This window comes from Petaurus breviceps, unplaced genomic scaffold (genome assembly GCF_028583685.1).
Source record: "Petaurus breviceps papuanus isolate PSGF00001 unplaced genomic scaffold, PetGlider_PUasm1.0 176, whole genome shotgun sequence".
In the NCBI taxonomy this organism is placed as follows: domain Eukaryota; kingdom Metazoa; phylum Chordata; class Mammalia; order Diprotodontia; family Petauridae; genus Petaurus; species Petaurus breviceps.
Window position 1 is genome coordinate 11,672,177 of NW_027185771.1, and position 19,421 is coordinate 11,691,597.

A 19,421-nucleotide genomic window follows, 5' to 3' on the forward strand; every position below is an offset into this window, starting at 1 on the left:
AGAGGGGGGCTGGCTGGCAGAGGGAACGAGCGCATCATTACTGCACAGGCCGCCCTTCTTCAGGCAGACCATCCATCTTCATATCACCAGACAGTGACATCTTGGAACACATAGCAGATAAGATTTAAGCAGCTCGGTGCCAGGCGGTGCTGTGCCACTGGGAGAATCGCCTTCATCAGTCAAGTGTATTTACTAAACACGGCCACAACAAACATTCAGCGAGCGGCTGATAGCTCCTCAAGACTTCATAATCTCTCCAGAAGATACATCGGCTATAATTAATTGAAAGAGATGGGACCCAGTGATTGGAATTTTTAATGAGGAACATCTGTTCACTCTCTGTGCACAGCACTGGGCCACCCCTGCAACATCCCAGACCCCCTTGCTCTCATACCCTGTGCGTGCCCTCTGACCTCCTCCATAAGGTTCGTTCATGGGATAATGATCTCAATGCCCAGAAAAGGTCAAGAAAGACCAAATGGGATAGCAGGAAAGAATATGATGTGGGCTGGAAAAAAGGAGATGCCCTTGACTTTCCCTTGCAGAAGGTTAGATGTCATCCCTGAAAGGAGGGCAGCCATTCACTTGTAGAGTATTTTAGGGCTAGAATGGATGAAAATGCTTATGTGGTCCATTTATTTGAGAGAATCAAAGTGCTTTTTTGACTTCACATATATAACAGGTCCACTATTTCTTACATTCCCAATGGGTGAGAGAGAAGGTGAAGGGGGGGAGAGGGAGAATTTGAAGCTGAAAATAAAAATTTAGAAAAAAAAATGCTTTAAAATCAAAGAAGCCCAACATGGGAGAATGGAAAGACCTGTATTTCGACTCCAAAGAGCTGGGTTCCAATCCTGGATTAGCTATGTGATTATTGGCTGTGCCACCTTGGACATGTCATTTAATCTCCACAAGATGAAGGTCCTTTCATCTGCAAAATGATTAAGGTTCCTTCTAGCTCAAACTCTTAGGGTCTTCAGCCTAAGGGGGTTGATAATGAAGTACACTACCCACCTCCTAAAGGGAAAGTGATGGACTCGGGTACAAAAATGAAACATAGATTTCTTGGATATTGCCAATACAGAATTTTTTTTTGCTCGACTGTGTATTTGTTATGAGAATTTTGTTTTCTTTTCCAGGGGCTGGGTGGTGATAAGGAAAAGAAAATCTATTTCAATTAAGTGGGGAAAATTTAATTAAAAATAATCAATCTTGGGGTCTCCAACTTGGAGAGGGGATATTTGCCCACAGTGGTATATGCAGTAGGAAGAGTCCGGATTTGAATCCAGAGTTTCAATTCCAAATCCAACCCTTTTCTCATTTTACAGAGGAGAGAAATTAAGTGGGGCTGGTGGGGAAAGGGATGCAAATTTTGACAAAGGTCAAAGGGAGGTAAAGGCAGAGTCAGAAAAGCCAGTGTTCCTATCAGTCTCAAGTCCAGTAGCTTGGTCCAAGAAAAGGGAGGTGCAGGGGAGGCTTGAGATAACCCTGCTAGGCTGACATTCTTATCAGAGAGGACATGGAACTGGGAAAGGGAGAAGGGGTTTCTGTTCAGAATACCCTGGTGGGTGGGCTGTTTTCCAACAGGCCTGGCATGAAGGAGTGGGAGGACAGAGATGGGGGGGGGTGATAGGTTCATTTATTAGCTGCCTGCCTTTACATTTATAGGTGGCTCTGTTTGCAGAGGATACAGATGCCCAAGGAGCCTTGAAGCAGCATGGCAAGGATATAGCCTTTTGAGAAATGCCATAAACCAAACAGGTTATTCAGGTATCACATCCAAGGCAAACAGGGAAGAAGACTGTGGAAATCCTGGCCTCCATACTGGGCCCTCCTGCCCATACTCCCAGTACTCAGGAGTCATTAAAACAAACCCCAAACTCATCTGAATTGTCTTTTGAGCTGCAGGCTGGAAGCAAGGCTTCCTTTCCTTTTGGGCTGAGGTCTGAAAGGAGACAAGAGGGAGGGGCTTGCTGCTAGCCCTGCTGCGGCAGGTAACCCCAGATCTGCTACTTAGCTCCAGGACTGCAGTTGGGGGCAAGATAAGGGCTAGTCAGAGCCTTCCCAGTTATCTCTGATTAAAGATGCCAGACCCCTTGAAGGAGGGGACTCTCCTCCAGCTACAGGGGCCATGTGTTCTAAACTCTCTGGTTGAACCAATAGGAGGAATCCCATTATCTCCTCTGTCTGCTCTGATTTGCAACAAATAATGGCTTGATTAATTAATAAGCAGGCCAAGCTGGATAGAACAGACCCATGGACGACCTTGGTACCTCCACTCTCTGGGGTGGGGGATGGTGGAGGGCTTTGCTGGGGAAGAGAGAGAGGAACAGGAATCTCTGGGGCCCACCGGAGCGTGCGCGTAAATCCTGAGAAAAAAGCATCCTGCGGTTGGCTAGTTTTCAGAGCTGTGGCCCTGAAGGATGCAGGGGGCAGATGGCACCATCCGGGTCTCAGTTTCAAACAGAAGATGCTAAAGAGGGTGGGGGTTGGGGAAGCAAATATCAACAACAACACACCACACACCATACCCCCCCCCCCCCCCACCCACAAACACACACAGGCAAAATCCTGCCATGAAAGGATAATTCTGTCCTCTCATCTCCCATCTGGAGACCAGCCAACTTCATAGAGGACCAACAGGGAACTGGGTCAACAAAGCTTAGCAGGATGGAAAGGGTCTGCTCGGGGGAAATGCAGGGGGAGGTGACAGCCCTGTGACCCCCACCAGAGACCAGCGGCACCACATACCCAAGGATCAGGGCTGGTCGCCCAGGAAGTTATGGCAGCATCCCGACCCCCCCAGGCAGACAGGCAGGTTTCAAAAGCCTCAGTGTTTTAACAGGGGAAACGCTGCTTGGGTCCTTTCTAAAAAAATCGGCATCTGTGGGGGCTGCTATTTATTTATTTATTTTTGAGCAGCGGCTGGGAATGCAGCTGCAATGATGAAAGGGGAGGGGGAGGGGCTCGCTGTTCAAGGGAGAGAAAATCAGTCATTCCCTGGTGATTAGTGAATAATTTCCCCCAGTCAGAACGCAGGACATGCCCTATTAGGTTTAAAATAGACTAGTCTTCATTTAATCTGTCCCTTCACAGCCTCCCTATTACCTTGGAAATATCGGTAACCCCCACAAAGGGGCCTCGTGATGGATCGACTCCACCAGTTCCCCACTTATTCCAGCATCCAGGCCCCTTTAATGACTCATTCCCGATAACTTTATGAAGTTATTCTTCTTTGCTTTGTGCCTGTCTCTTCTTTAACTGCCTCCCTCCTTCCCCATCTCCCCTCTCCCCTGTCTTTCCTTCCCCCTCCCCCCAAAAGGATTAAATTCTCAATTGCGTCTTTGTGCCCAACTTGATGGGCCATACATCATCTATTAATCCAGTTTCCGAATCCTTATAGCTTTCCCTGGTGGCCTCAGTGTTTCATTAACCGCTGTGGTGGTAAATTGCTGGAAGCAGATAGATCACGGCCCTTTCTCTGGGGTTACTAAATATTTCTGAGGCAGTAAGGGCTCTCCGAGGAGAGAGACGGCATGCAGTGCGTATGAGTCACCCTGCAAGGCTCTTCAGGCTCCATGAGGGGAATATTTATGAGCCATCCTGCACCCGTGTGACTGGAGACAGCGGGCTGGGCATCTGCTGAATTGGGGAGCGGGAAGGGAAAGAAGGGAGACAGATGTCCTCCATCCTCTGTGTCTGCAAAGGGGCTCCCACGTTTGAGGAAGAACTGAGCAGGGACAAGGGGTGCTCGGTCCCCCACAGTGCTGAGGCAAGAGCCAGGGCCAAGTCCCAGAAGGAGGGCAGGGAAATTGCAGCCTTCCATCCTCCCTGCATATGGTAAAAAGACAAGGCCCAGGGGACTGCATATAGAAACTGATGGAGAAAAGGGAAAAAAAAACCCCAAACCAAACACCTTGGAAGAAGCTGCAAGCCGCCCCCATGTCACTCTCTCAGCTGCCACCAGGGCCCAGGAGCAAAGAAGGAACAGGCATTTATTAAGCACCTACTGTATACCAGGCACCGTGCTACAGATAGCTTCTTTGATCATGATAGTAAGCTAACATTCACAGAGTCCTTTGTATTGGCCAAGCACTGTGCTAAGGGCTCTACAATTATGATCACGTTTGATCCTCATGACAAACAGGGCTGGGGCGGGGGTTGTTAAGAGCCATTATCATTATCTTCATTTTACAATGGGAGAAACTGAGGCAGATACAAGTTTAAGTGACTTGCCCAGGACCACAAAACTAAGGAACAGGAAAGAGTCTGGATTTCCAAGCTCTGATTCTAAATGATAACCAATCATATAACTAAAAAGTGACTTAACAGATTCAGTCGTTAAGCGCTAACAGGGATTTCAGGAAATCTAGACCAACCCACTTTGCAGACTGGGAAACCAAGGGCTAAGGATTTGAAACACTTGACCCAAAGGCCAGCTAAGATTCAACTCTCTGCCTTCTGCCCCACAGTCTCTCTAGGACGGTTCCCACACAGACCTCTGAGCTTGGTTGGGGATTTTTCCTTACCTAGAAAACAATCAATGGATAACAATAACAAATGACCATGCAGGGTTTTTGTGAGAACCAAGTGAGAATGTACGTCTGAGTCTTTTAAAGTCTCAGGTAAGGGACAAATATGGCTCTGAGGAGGCATCAGAAAGAGATTTAGGACTTTGGGCAGGTGCCAAGTCTCCTAAAATGAGGGGGAATCTCCCACCACATCTTCAAGCTTTCCATTTCTGTGACTTCCCAAAGACCCTCTGCTTCCAAATGCCATTCCTGAAAGACAGTAGATACCGGCTCCTTGGGAGCTGGGGAGTCAGGAGATGGTGACACTGGCTCCTTGGGAGCTGGGTCAAACAGGTAACAGGCCCAAGCAGAAGGAAAAAGTAAATGAGTAACTCCCAGCCAGCTGGAGAATTTAGTATTTCTGGGCCTGCCTCCAGATTCAAGGAGGGCCTGTTCCACTCCCAAAAGGCAGCCCTTTCTTGAGATTGAAAAGTTGCCACCACCAGGCATTTGGGATGAAGCCCATCCTAGCCACCAGAGGCTTTAAGCAGGGACAGGCCCAGGGTCCCCCACATTGCTACTGCTCCCAGTTGGGCAGGGCAAAAGATGTCTTTGGAGAATTCTAGGTAGGAATTTTGTGCATTACTTGAAGCAGTGGGTTTTCTTCCCTCCTCAAACCCCTCCCCATTTTTCTTTGCAGTTTAATTAGTATTTCCAAGTGGTGTAATCCCTCCGGGAATAGTCATAAAAATCCAGGAGAGAATCACTGCTAACAATGGTTCTTAATTAGGAAGTGCTTTACTCCAGACTGCAGCATGCGCGTGTGTACACAGGGTGGAGGGATATCTTCAGCAGGGGGAAGCCTGAGGGGGGCGGGAGGGTGGGAGCCGAGACCCAGAGAGGCAGGCAGCTGCACAGAGACAGCAGGGCTTGTGGGAACGGTTGGATGGAGCTTGGCCCTGGACGGGCTATGTTGGAGAGGACGCTTCAGCAGTGCCTTTTATCATAGCTGTCATTTGAAGGCCAATTCCCAGTTTTCTTCTCTGCTCTCTTCAGTTTCTCATACCCGGAGGTTTTATTTGTGGATTTTTTGCACAGCTGGGAGCCAAGGTGACTGGAACATTATGACTGACTCCAGGAGTTTTCTTTTTAGACTGAGAGGGAGTCTAAAGGCCATTTCATTCAACAAGACCCATTCATTTGACAGATGGGGAGACTGAGGCCCAGAGTGGGGAAGTCACAGAGTAAATTTGTGGCAAGGCTGGGAGTTAGTCCTCTGTGCCTCAATTTTATTGTCTACAAAATGGGAAAAAAAGGTTTCTCACATTCCCTACCTTGTGAGTTTGTTGTAAGAGAAAGCACTTTGTCAATCTTAATAAGTGGAACTAGTATTATGGGAGTCTGTCAGCTTCTCTTTCTTTTAGTCAGGTCTTGAAAAATCCATTTTCAGAAAATGGATTTGATTTGTCCTCGAGTAAAAGTAGGCAGCCATCTTCCCAAGTATTTTGGATTCTGATACTAGATCCAGTCATATTCCCAAGTGTCTAGTATATAACCAAGATAGGTTGTACAGTGGTTTAATCATGTGTCAAAGACAGTACCCAACATGCATGCACACACATGCAGGCACAGACACAGACAGACACACAACACCCTGGAACATGTCCACTTTACCTGTCGGCTCTCACTTCTCCAGACACCATTGACTGTTTTCGTTGGTGCGATAGTGACCACTGGGGGTGTGCTGGGGACACTGTGGCCCCCTGGAGGAACAATGATGGGCCCCATGGGCACTCGCTTGGGTGTGCTAGCAGGAGAGCTGTGGTTGGTTGCCGGAGAAGAGACTGGGGAAGACTCACTGCTTATTGAAGACCCTGTAAGAGAACAAAGAATCTGAAGCAAGGGGGAAGGAAAAAAAGAACAAAATGGCGGCACTGAATTTAGGTTGGGTGTGTCAAGACCCCAAGGGTATATATAGCAGGCCTGATGTTCATCCCATCAACCAGATAGATTAAAGAGGTCTTCATCTCTCCTGCCTGAGATGAGCAAGAGGGAAGGAGATGTATTGGGCCAAAGTTGGAGAGCCTGGGACCAAGATCAGGCAGGCTCTGTCACTTTGGCTGTGTAACCCTGAGCCAGGGGACTTCACTTTCCTTATCTGTAAAATGGGAGGGGAGGAGTAGATTATTTCCAAAATCCTCCTCCAACACTGAAGTTCTGGTTCCTGAAATGCCTTTTGGCTCTAAATATGTGCACCTGTGGGGGTACTTTCACCCTGGCAGCGGGGGCATTGGGCCTGGACTCAGGAAGTCTGAAATTCAAATCTGGCCTTAGACTCTTGCTAGCTGGATGACCCTGGGCAATCATTTAACCTTTGGCAGCCTCAGTTTCTTCATCTGTGAAATGGTGCTAACAAGGGTTAGCCTCCCAGGGTTGTTGTGAAGATCAAATGAAACATTGTCTGCAAAGTGTTTTCCAGCCTTAAAACTTTCTAGAACGCACTGGCTATTGTAACTCTTACTGTTACTCCTACTACAAGAGGGTGCAGCTCAGAGCAGGGCTCAGGGCATCTCGGGGTATATCTAGGCACTTGTTTGTAGTTGTTCACTGCAAAGTAGAGGAAAAAAACCACAAATGTTGTAAGAAGAGCTCTGGACTTGGGAGGCAGATCTGGTTTCTAGGCCCAGCCTAACAACTCACTCTGTGTCCTCAACAGGGCAAGTGAGACCTGACCACTCTGGGCCTCAGTTTCCTCAGCTGTGAAGCAAGAGGATAAGAACTGATGGCTTTGGAGGGCCCTTCCAGGACTCAGTTTCTAATTCTGGGTCTTGCAATGATCCAGTCTATGAAGCACCATGCTCTTCAAGGAGGAAAAGGGGGCACCCAGACTTTTATTTAGCATCTACTAGGCAAGTCAATGCGTAGGTAGGGGGCATAGCACCAGGCCTGGAGTCAGGAAGACTCCTCTTCCTGAATTCAAATCTGGCCTCCGATGCCTACTAGCTGTGACCCCGGGCAAGTCACTTCACCCTGTTGGCCTCAGTTTCCTCATCTGTAAAATGAGCTGGAGAAGGAAATGGCAAACCACTCTGCTGTCTCTGCCAAGAAAACACCAAATAGGGTCACAGAGTCGGATACAACAAAAATCAAATCAATATACTAGTTTCTCAGGCATATCTCCAGCTAAATGGTCTCTAAGAGGTTTTCCTGCCCTTTCCCCAATGCCCATGGTTTATGCCCCTCTCTCTAATGCACTTAAATATATTTACCTCTGAATCTTATCACGTGACCAGACTGTGAAGGCAGTGAACCTGTCTTACTTAAACTTTGTAGCTACACGGAACTGGAGTCACAGGTCACGAGTTCTAATTCTGACAACAACACTGAATTTCATATCAATAGGCCTCAGTTTCCTCATCTGTCAAATAATGGGGTTAGACCAGATCACAAAGGATCTCCTTTAGTTCTAAATCCTCATGCCTAACACAATGCTCTCTCACACACAAGGTGTTCAATGGATGTTTGCAGAGCTTAATTTTTGGCTATGGTTCCCCTTTTCCCAAGTAGAATTGGGAGTACAAGTCAAAATGAGGTCAAAGGCTCAGGAGATACCAAGCTTCCTTTGGAAGCCAAAACCCAGTTCCTGTGATAGGGTAGGGAGGAATGGGGTAAAATTGCAGTGATATATCATGAAAAGAGAAGCTGAAGAACCCACGGTGGATCCTGCCTCCATAAAAGAGATGACCTGAGATGCCATCTAGCTCAAAAGTAAGTGATGGATCCCAGAGGTTCCTCCAAAGACCTACTGTGTGCATGTTGCTGTGTTAGGTGCTGGGGGGGCTCCAAAGAGGAATAAGACACGATCCTTGATGCTATGGGAAATAAACAGAAAACAATATAGGAAACTGTCAAGATAATCCATAATCCTTTGGGCCAATGAGTAGTCATTGACTATCTACAATGTACGAGTCTAGTACTAGTCTAGGCACCAAATGATAAAGTACAGAGAACATTGTGAATAAGCATGGCTTGTTTGGAGGCTTAAACAGAGCCCTAAAGAATGGGGAGGCAAAGATGGGCAGGGAAGAAAGGACAAATGATGACAATTACCTTTTAGTCCAGTTTCATGCAGGATTCAGAACAAGTGGGGCAAAGTGGGGGAGTGGGGGGGGGGGGGCTGAGAAAGGAAACTTATTATAGCCATGCAAGTGAAGGTAAGGGAAAGTGCCAGAAGTTTTCAAAAGAAGAACGCACAATCCTTGGTGAGTGATTAGTTGTGTGTGTTTGGGGGAGAGGGGACCAAGAGAAGCCGAAGATGATATGGAGATTCTGAGACTTGAGCTGACTTGGTAGTAGAGTGGGACTAGGTGGGAAGTTGGGAGGGAGAAGGGAAGAAGAAGAGTTCATTTTAAATACTGTTAAGTAACAGGGCATTTGAGGGCAGCAGGCAGTGAGTTATACTGAGAGGGAATTCGGAGGGAGGGGGGATAGAGCTGGAGATTAAAGGGCCCATGGGTCTTGGTGCTTGGGGCCTACTGCAGCTACAGGGTTTCAAAGCCTCCAAAAACTATTAGCAGTTTATTTATTATTCAATGTGCCCCTAGTTAGCTCAGGTAGCTTGGTCACACAGGAAGGTGGTGATGGAAAATCCTTTGTGGGAGGCGGGAGCTGCATCTTTATCTGTGGCTTTTGGCATCTCCCCCAACTGAGCACTTCCCCTTACCCTCAGGGAAGTGTTGTTATGACACCTGACCACCCTGTTTCCAAAGCTTCACCCTCTTTATTCTCATAGCACCTACATCACAGTTTTCTTTCTGAACACTCCTGCACCTAATAAAGTGCCCTGCACACAGTAGGTACTCAATAAAAGTTTGGGAGGGAGGTGAATAATAGGATTGAGTGGCTGCCTCCAACCTAGAGGTAAATGTGTCTGGTGGGGTTGAACACCTATTTCACAACTGAGATGGGACTTAAGAATGCTAAAAGGCTTAACATTCACACCACTCTTTTCTCCCACCCCCAAGAATCCAGGAGAGACAACATGCAGTATGGATAGCCTTGTACAGCAGTTAGTGATGAACAATCATCTTGAAAAGGGCATTATTGAAGAATCTTCCCAAATGAAGCATTCACAAAATTTCAGATTAGTCAAGGCCCTCAAACTCTCAGCTTCAACCCACACTTCAGAAGGAAACCCTTGCTCAAGGTGGGTCACTCTCATAGGGAGTCCTTAAGATCATAAGATTTTAGAGCTAGAAGAGGGGCACCCTTCCACCATCCTCATAGAGGGTACCTAGTCTAATCAATATCTCAGGAGGAATTTTTCCTGCAACATCCCAGTCAAGAGGGTCATTCACCTGCTCCAATAATTCAAGTAAGAGTGAGTTTATTACCAAGATTTTAATCAGGATGGGTTCCAATCAAGCCCTGTCTTTAGGATTCTTTTATTTAGGATGGGTTGAGGAAGAAGGAAGCTGGGCAGAGATGGTGATTCAACAGGAAGGAATGACTGGATTCAGGACCAAGGCTAAGACTAAGGGGCATAATTCTGCCAGGAGGACTGAAAGGCCACTTGGAGTGAACAGAGCTAGATTTCTATGGGGAAACTAAGGTAATGGGGTTAAACAATCACAGGTGAAGCATAGAAGGGATCACAAATGTCATTCCCCAAGAAATGAGGGGTCAGGCAGGTTTCAAAAGAGGACATGCAAATTATCAAAAACCACATGAAAGAATGCTACAATGAATTAGGAAGAAAAACGCAAATTAAAACAACTTACAAGGTTTTACCCCCTACACCCATCAGCAAAGACGACAGAAGTCAAAGATGTTACATGTTGGAGGAACCTTCAGAACACACCTGGTAAAGGTGTGAATTGGTCAGATTGTTTTGGAAAAAAATATAGAATTCTGTCCAGAACCACTAAATCGCATGTTACCTCTGAACCAAAAATACCACTACAAGGTACATGTGACACAAGAAGGTCCAAGACAGAGGGAATAACTTATTTAAAAAAAATTTTTTTAAGGGAGGCAGCTAGGGGCGGCCAGGTGGCTCAGTGAGTAAGAGCACCAGCTCCAGTGTCGGGATGACTTGGGGATCAAATCCGGGCTCCGATATTTAGCACCACACCCAGAAATAACTGGCTGTGTAACCTTGAGCAAGTTACTTAACCCTGATTGCTTTAAAAAAAAAGAAAAAAAGGGAGGCAGCTGAGTGGCCCTGGTGGATAGACTTTTGTACCTGGAGTCAAGAAAATCTGAATTCAAATCCACCCTCACATATTTACTAGCTGTGTGACCTTGGGCAACTCAGTTTCCCTCGGCTTCAGTGTACATACAGCATGCTTTCATAGGTCGCTTTTAGCTCTCAATTTGTACCTGTATGGTGCTATAATAGAGGCTGCTAGGTGGTCCAGTAGATAGCATGTCAGGCCTGAAGTCAGAAAGACTAGAGTTCAAATCTAGCCTCAGACACTTGCTAGTTGTGTGACCAGTTTCCTCATCTAGAAAACGGGGTTAATAATATCTACCTCCCAGGGTTGGTGGGAGGTCAAAATGAGGTAATACTTGTAAAACACTTTACAAACCTTAAAGCTCTATATAAATGCTAGTTAGTATTAACAACAATAAATATTTCCAATATCCCTTTTCATAGAGCAAAGAACTAAAGGGAAAGTGGGTGTCCATCAACTGCGGAACAAGTTAACAAATTATGCTCTAGGAAGTGTAATGGAGGGTCACTAGATTATCAAGAAATGATAAATGTAGATATACAGATGACAGTAGAAATAAGCACAGTGTGGCCTTACATAGGTGTACTTATGTATGTTTATAGATATCTGTGTATTATGTGTGTGTATACACACAATACATACATACACATATAAACACATATAATATATGTATATGTGTATACCATGCTTAACTGTAGCCTTTTTTGGGAGGGGAGGAAGGAAAGAGGGGGAAAAAAGTAAAAAGTACATAGTATAGAACAAAAGAAAACCAACAAGAAAGCAAAGCTGGGTAGCTGTGAAAATCATGTGTAGTATTTTATTATACAGGTTTTCTTATTGTTTTATATTGAACCCTCTCACGTTCTGCTGTGTGCATGGCAATTTTTTTCTCGTTTTGTATTTAAATTTAAAATAATGAAAAAATTTACCAAAAAACAAAAAGAAAGAATGAATATAAAGAAAATTTGGGAGACTTTTATGAACAGATGCAGAATGAAACAAACAGAACCTCAAGAATAATTTATGCAACGACCACAATACCATGCAGGAAAAAAACAGGGAAAGACTTCAAAGCTGGGACTGAACATGACTTCAGTATATCCATGGACCCTGCCTCCTTCGAGAAAGCTACATTATTTTCAGGAATGGTTAATGGTTGCCTGATTTGATTGGATGTATTTGTTCAATAGGAGGAAGGGTCTAAGTCTAAGAGATCTGGGGGAGAAAAGCAAGGGGCGGCACAGTAGCAATATGGCCATGAAGGAAAGGAAATAAAAGCAGGTCACCAGCCTAAGAGCAGTTTAAGGGAAGGGGAGGGGTGACTCCAACTGAGGGAGAGGGGAGAAGATGGCTACTGTTGCATGCTGTGGTTTCCATGTACTCCCACCCTCTTGGCTACAATAACCTTGTATGATCTTAGCTACCAATAATTCTTTCCTGGAGTAGCCTCTTCCAAAGAACTACTCTGTATTTCCTCTATGTTGTTCATGTCTGTGTACACAGCTTCTCTCAGTAGACTATAAACTCCTCCAGGGGCGAGAGGTTTCATTTTCTTGTTTCTTATCTCCAGGGCCTGAAGTGGCAGGAGGTCAATAAATGCTTGAATTGAATAGAAAGCCAAAAGATGCATTTAGCAATTCCTGCCCCTCCTTCCTCTAGTTTCTCTAGGGGTTCAAGGTGGGGTCTCACCTCATAGTCTTTGAATTTGGCTCTAATAATCTTGCCCTCCAAGGCCCTAAGGACTGAAACAGGATGTGGGAACAACTGCCAATGCAACATTTCCCAGTCCCTTAGCTCAAGGGGGAATTCTTGTGTTTAAAGGCCCTAGGCTTAGGCCCCAGCAAGGCTGAGTTCCTCACACCTCATCTATTCAGCCCATGAACCACAATAATTATGTAAGAAGGCTGTGTGGCGCCAATTTACTGCCCCCCCACCCCACCCCGGCAAAAGTTGGCTGTCTCAGCCAAGCACCCATTACTCTCTATTAAACCCAGTTAATTTCCTCGGATGGCTTAGCTAAATGCAAAACCAAACAGGGATGGGACTCAAGGAAGTAAGGAAATCAGCCAAAGAGACTGATCAGTCAGGTAGTTTGAACCCAGAGGCCCTTCCACGTGCAGAAAACCACACAAGGTGTCCTGGGGACAGAGAAAAAGAATTGGGACATACTGACCTTGCCCACAAGGAAAGCCAATGTAATTGAAGAGAGACAAGACACTCACAAGGACAAAATGTCTTAATGCAAGAAGCAAAAAAGCTACAGAGAACAGTGTCCAGAGAACATACAGAACTCCCCTGTGACTAGTCAAAGCCTAAAAGACCATCCAGTTTCTACCCCTAAAATGCTCGAGCTCATAGGGCAGTGGCAGGACTTGGAAACCCCGGGCTTCTATCTCATGGGATTTGATGGGGATTTTACCAGGAACGTCCATGCTAAAGACTCGTATGGGGAAGATGCTCAGTCCCAAGATGGCAGAAAGGACTCATCATTTTATTAGCTGGGTGAATATGGGCACCAGTTTCTTTGAATGTAAAAGGTCTCCTGTAATGCTAAAGGACTGTATACATCATCTCCTACACGCCTGCCTGAGGACAAAGGCTGTTTCAGGTTTGGTTTGGGTTACCTGGAGCTCTTCTGCATCAGAACTCAAGGTTCTAGACTCAGCTTGGCCATTCATATAATGATGGGCCCTCTTTGAAACCTGATTTCCCTTCTCTGGGCCTTGACCTGGGATTTTGCAGCACTGGACCAGAAACTGTCTAAATATTTTATGATTCCACAGAACAGATGAACCAGGTGAACTGAAGGGGTCAGCACCTAATGCTAGATGTGAAAAGGACAAGATAACAACAACAGTAATAATCTGATGATGGTAATGGTAGCTATACCATCGGGGAGTGGATTAAAGTTTCAGGCAGTCCCTCCCCATCATTCTCCACATCTTTATTGCTTGGAATAGACACTTGTCTTCTCAGATTTTTTTGGAGGGGGATGGGTAGGGGGGAGAACAGTCCCTGATCCATGCACATGAAGGGACCATCTACAGTTTGACTGGTTTTTGTGGTGTGCTTCCCCACAACTAGAAGCCACCTTCTAAACTACTGGCCGAGGAACCCTAAGGTCTGATGAAGGTTATCCTTGGTCTGCTCTTACCCTGATCCTCTCAGTTTATCTGGCATCTCAAATGGCTACAAAAACAGGAAGTAAAAAAAAAAAATTTAGTAAACATTTAAATGAAATTGTCCAATCAAAATGGGAGTAGGGGATGAGAAGGCCTGGGCTTTTGCAACTACTCTCTTAAATGCCCAGGGGTTGTGGAGGTGAGAAGGACAGAATCAGAACAAGCTTTGCAGAAGAAAGCAAATTTTAATAGGGCTAAGCAAAGAGAGATATGGTCTGGAAGAGATACCAGAGATTCTGGGTTTTAATCCTAACTTCATATGTGAATGATGATACAAAAGTCCCTTTACTTCTCTGGGACTCAGTGTCCTCATCTATAAAATGGGAGGGGTGGGTTGTAGAGCTGGGAGGGGTTCTGACACCTATGCCCAAGAAAGTGCTGATCCCAGGAAGCTGACTCTTCTGACTTCTTCACCATGCCCCATTGTGTGCTACTTTCCCTGGCCACCCCTACCCCACTCTTTTAAAACTTCCGTTTGCATGATGTCTTCCCTCATTAGACTCCTTAAGGACAAGGACTGTCTTGTTTGCATCTGTATCCTTAGCACAGTGCCTGGCACACAGTAGGAACTAAATAAGTATTTATTTAAATCTTAAATATTCTGTGTTCTAGGTTCTGAAGGCCCTGCTAGAGTTAACATTCCATGATTCCCAGAGCCTGGTTCCCTAAAGTAAGGGGGAGAGAACAAAAAACACAGCCCAGCAGAGAGGTTAGAGAAAAATCCCAATCAGATTTAAGGAAAGGACAAGTTTTAGCTGCCTTGTTTCAGGCACAAAAATGACTATTCATGCTCAGGTGCCTTTAAATCTACTCGTAGCTTGGGCTAGGGCTGTGTGTCTGGATGTTCACACTTTCTCTGCCCTCGGGGTCTTCCAAACTCCCAGATGCCAGAATCTGGCCAAGAATAGTAGAGGGGGATGGGGGGGATGAGTCACACTACTGAGCTCAAGGATACTATGACCCAGAACTATGACTGATTCATTTCTCAAGAAAAATGAGTAAAACCTTTGCCCCTGAGATGTCCTGGGGTGAAAGCCAAGGTTCCCAAGAGACCCAGCCTGGGGGAAGAGGCCAGAACCCTGCACCCAAAAGTTTAGTCCTGACCACATTATTGTAGCTGAACTTAACACCCAGGGCCTAGAGGTTAAACTCATGCCCAGTAAGACTGGAGTTCCAGGCTTCACTCCCCCATTAGGTTAGCTAGATCCTTCACATACATGCTAAGCCTTGCTTTCCCCAATTTTAAAAATAGGGCAATACTGATACTTCCCATTTCCCAGAACTAGTAAGAGGAAGGCATTTTTAGTAACACTATTGTGAGCCGAGGACACAGCGGGATGAAGAGGTTAAAGGTGGAAAAGCCTGGCTACGTCACTGACAAATCTGTGAAACAGACCCAGGAAAGACAATTACTAATTATGTGACTTCCCAGAAGAGTGGCCAATCCCTGTTTCAACTGAGGAATGAAGGATGGGGATGTGTTGACTGTGCTCTGGATACCAATGTTTAAAAAAAGAAAAAGGCAGGGAGAGAAGGTATTAGCTATATAAACTCCAATATACAATTTATTCTTCAGGGGCAGACCCAATAAGGCCTGGGGAAGTTCCAGAGTGGAAACTCCTTTCACTGATACAGATCCCTGACTTGGCGCTAACATCTAGTCTTAAAATGACTGAGGTTGGGTGGCCTAGCTTCCAAGGTCACCGTGCTCAGCTATGTCAGCAGCACCAGACCCAAGTCTTCACAGCTTTAAGCAAGGCCAACTGTCTGGTCCACCTCTCAGCAAACCCAATATATTTTTTAAAGTGCATGCATCTGTGTACAATATGCTCAAGCACATTAACATATATATATATATACACACACATAATATCTTTTCATTACAATGGAGGGGTTGGTCCTTAGTCTCTAAAAGGGCTCCTTTTTTAGAATATTTAAAATGATAATTCGAAAGATTTCTCAATAACACCAAGCCACCACCTGGACAGGCAGGAACATCTGCCTGGTACCCGATAACACATCTCATGGGAGGCCCCAGGAAGGTGAAAAAGGTGGAAGGGACCTTATCACAGGCCTGCTGCCTTAGAGCTGGGGTAGGAGGGCGCCCTGGAGGTTGTCTAGTCCAATGCCCTAGAAGAACAGGTAAGTACAAGACAGTTTAATTAACTGCCGCACTATGGTCACATAGTAAGTGGCAGACTGGGGATTTGAACTGGGATCCTCAACTACCAAATCCCAAATCAAGGTTATATTTTGGCCATGAAGAGGGGGAAGGGAACACAGGTGGTCAAATTCAACTCTCTCTTTTCAGAGAGCAGCAAGGTTGGCTATGCTGCCCAAGGTCACACAGGTGACCAAGTCTTGTGACTCCACAGCCAGCACTATTTCCAACATCCTGAGCTGCCTCAGCAATTTTGTTGAGGGAGAAGGGGGAAAAGCTAAGCTTATGGGTACAGATTTTCCACACCAAAATCCCAAATAAATTAGCTGAGGCCTGGAAGTGAAGTTTAAAGAATGTTAGGAGTTCAGAGGCCTGGGTCCCCTTCACAAGCTTTATGATTTCAGGGAAATCCCTTCCCTCCTTTCTCCCCCCCCCCCCCATTCCCTTCCAAGTTTCTTCCCCAGGGAAATGAAGGGGTTGGGAACTAGCTCATGTCTAAGGTCTCTTTCTGCTATGATAGTTAGGATCCTATGCCTGGCCACAGGAGATAGCTTAAAGAAATCTGAGGTTTGGAGCCAGAAAGTCTCCTTCTGCTCCTTATTATCGATGTGACTGTGATCAAGTCACTTAACTTGTCTGGGGTCTCAACATACCCTTCAGTAAAACAGAGGGGTTGGTAGTGACAGAGGGCTGATGGAATAAATATGAAGAATGAGACACATTTTTGGACAGGGAAAATGTAGAAAGGGGTTTTGCTTGACTATGCATGTGCTGTGAGGGATTTTCTTGTTTCTTCCGGGGGGGGGGGAAGGGGTGAGAAATAAAAAGCTTGTTATTTGAAAAAAAAAAATAATTAAGAATACAAAACCCGCAAAGGGTTAGAGTGCATGATTTCTCAGGCCCCTTTCCAGCTCGAGGTCCTGTGTTTACCCTGAGCAGACAGACAGTACCAGGCAGTGACATTGACCATTACACAAACTAGGGGAAGGGGGTGGCCTTCTACCTAGGACAGCGAATGCCCTAAAGAAACAGAAGCCATCAAGCTGAAGGATACTATCCCTTCCAAGTCTAGTGATGGGGGTTTCTGGGACAGCATGCTCAAATGACTAGAGTGGACTAGACTTCAAAGGCCTAGATACTGAGCCCTAACCCTGTTGACAAGAGCCCAGAGCCATCAGGTCTGAGAGGAACTTAATGGAAAGACTACATGGGGAAGGAGGGTGCCTCCCTCCTCCCCCAGCCAGGGTGCAGGCCAGAGCTATTAGTTACAGTGCCTTATTAATTATTCCCGAGTCTCTCTGAATTAGTTTCATTTATAAGAGCAGAAGGGGGGGGGGAGAGGAAGGAGAGAGGGAGGAGAGAGGGAGATAGGAAAAGGCTGTTTCTGACAAAGGAACCGAAGGCTAGGGATTTGACACCCACTGAAGTGTATCTTGTCAAGGCAAGGCCAACAGCAATTAGCAGCCTAATCCCCTCTGTGTTAGGAAACCATTACTCACCCCGATAGCATTAACAATCAATACCATCACAATGAGGCCGGCAATTAATGAAGCTAAAGTCTTACTTCAGAACCTTAATTCTCACTGTGTGGCTTTAAACAGGAAGGTTTGTGATCATTATAATTAACTGGTGGTATTCAGCAAGGAGTTAGTCAATGAAACTAATCTGGATGGGAGATGACAAAGGACCCCGTATGACCATGTCACCTTTGTTATCTGACCTCCTGAGCCAGGCTCCAGGAGAGCAGATTAGTGGGGGAGGTAGACAGACAAATGTAATTAACAGCTGAGACCCCAAAGAAGCAAAAGAAAAGAGTGGAGATGAGCTAAGAAACACAGTGATGCCCATCAGCTAATGAGAAAAGTAGGGAGGTGGTGCCCCTGGGCCAACCTGGCTAGAGATGAGACAAACTGGTGGACCATGCAAGTGTGTGGGGAGCCTCCTACAAGGAAGAAGGACCTAAGGGCAGCAGAGGCACAGAGACTAAGATGGGAGCCCTGACCTCAAGGGGCTTAGCCTTCAGAATGGAGAACAACAGGCAGGTAGGTGTGAAAGTACAAAAAGAGGGGCAGCTAGGTGGTGCACTGAATAGAGCACCAGCCCTGGAGTCAGGAGGACCTGAGTTCAAATCCGGCCTTAGACACTTAACACAAAAACTAGCTGTGTGACCTTGGGCAAGTCACTTAACCCCAACTGCCCTCCAAAAAAAAAAAAAAAAAAGAAAGTACAAGAAGCGATGGTGGCCAATGACTGACAGCCAGCAGACACTGTGCTCGGCCACCAGGCATCCCAGGCAAAAAGGCAATAACTGCCTCTGCCCACAAAGAGCTTCTGCTCTAATGGGGAGACAATAGGCACAAATAGAGACACAAATTGGATACAAGACAGCTCTGGGAGGAGGGTCTGGGCAGCTGCAGGGACTCCTGGGGGTTGAGGGGAAAGCAAAGAAGGGTTTCTGGAGGGCTTGTTAGGACTTTGAGCTGAGTACCCTGAAAGACACAAAGGATTCAGAAAAGAGTATATGTGGAGGAGAGGGAGAGAGAGGAGAGAGAGGGGAAGGAGGAAGGGAGGGAGAGAGAAGGAGGAAGAGAGATAAGAGGGGAAGGGAAAGAAGAGGGGGAGAGAAGAAGGGAAGGGAGAGAATGGGAAGGAAGGAGAGAGGGAGGGAGAAAGAGAATAGAAAAGGATATGGGGGAAGTGCGACAGGATCAAGACAGTATGGGAAACCTGCCGTGATTCTAAAACCAATACACAGTCATCTGTGGTCTGGTTAATCAAAATGGGTCAATAGCAAAGTCATGGCCTTGTGCAATGACGGAGCTGAAAAGGATCTTAAGACCTAGAATGTTAAAATGGGAAGGACTCTTAAGAGAAAATTAATCTAATCCCCTCACATGTTTGACAAACAAGAAATCTAAGGTGCCCTGGATAGAGCACTGGGCCTGGGGGCAGGAAAACCCGAGGTCAAATCCAGCCTCACACATGCATTAGCTGGGTGACCCAGGGCAAGTCACTTACCCTATGCTTGACTCATTTCTTCAACTGTAAAATGGGGATAATAGCTCCCTCCTTCCTCCCAGGGTTGTTCTGGGGACCACACTTAGCCCAATGGCCAGCACATGGTAGGCACCTAATCAAGGCTTCCTTCCTTCCCAAGGACAAGATTCAGTTAGTGAATGGCCCCAAGATACACATGACCAACATCATGAGAACATAAGCGTTCTAGGAAGGAGAAGGAAATGCCATCACCACTCACCCAAAGAAAAGGACAGGGACACAAAAACGTGTGTGTGTGTGTGTGTGTGTGTGTGTGTGTGTGTGTGTGTGTGTG

At 46.0% G+C, this 19,421-nt stretch overlaps 1 protein-coding gene across 8 annotated transcripts in view; it reads right to left on the bottom strand.

Annotated features, from left to right (window-relative positions):
* The window catches only part of GSE1 (Gse1 coiled-coil protein), a 183,715-nt gene that overhangs the window by 35,922 nt on the left and 128,372 nt on the right, over nucleotides 1-19,421 (bottom strand). For all 8 annotated transcript variants that reach the window (XM_069085624.1, XM_069085622.1, XM_069085620.1 and 5 more), the window contains one exon: nucleotides 6,186-6,385. In XM_069085624.1, coding sequence (XP_068941725.1) covers nucleotides 6,186-6,385 — 200 coding nt within the window. The remainder of the gene's footprint in view (nucleotides 1-6,185; nucleotides 6,386-19,421) is intronic.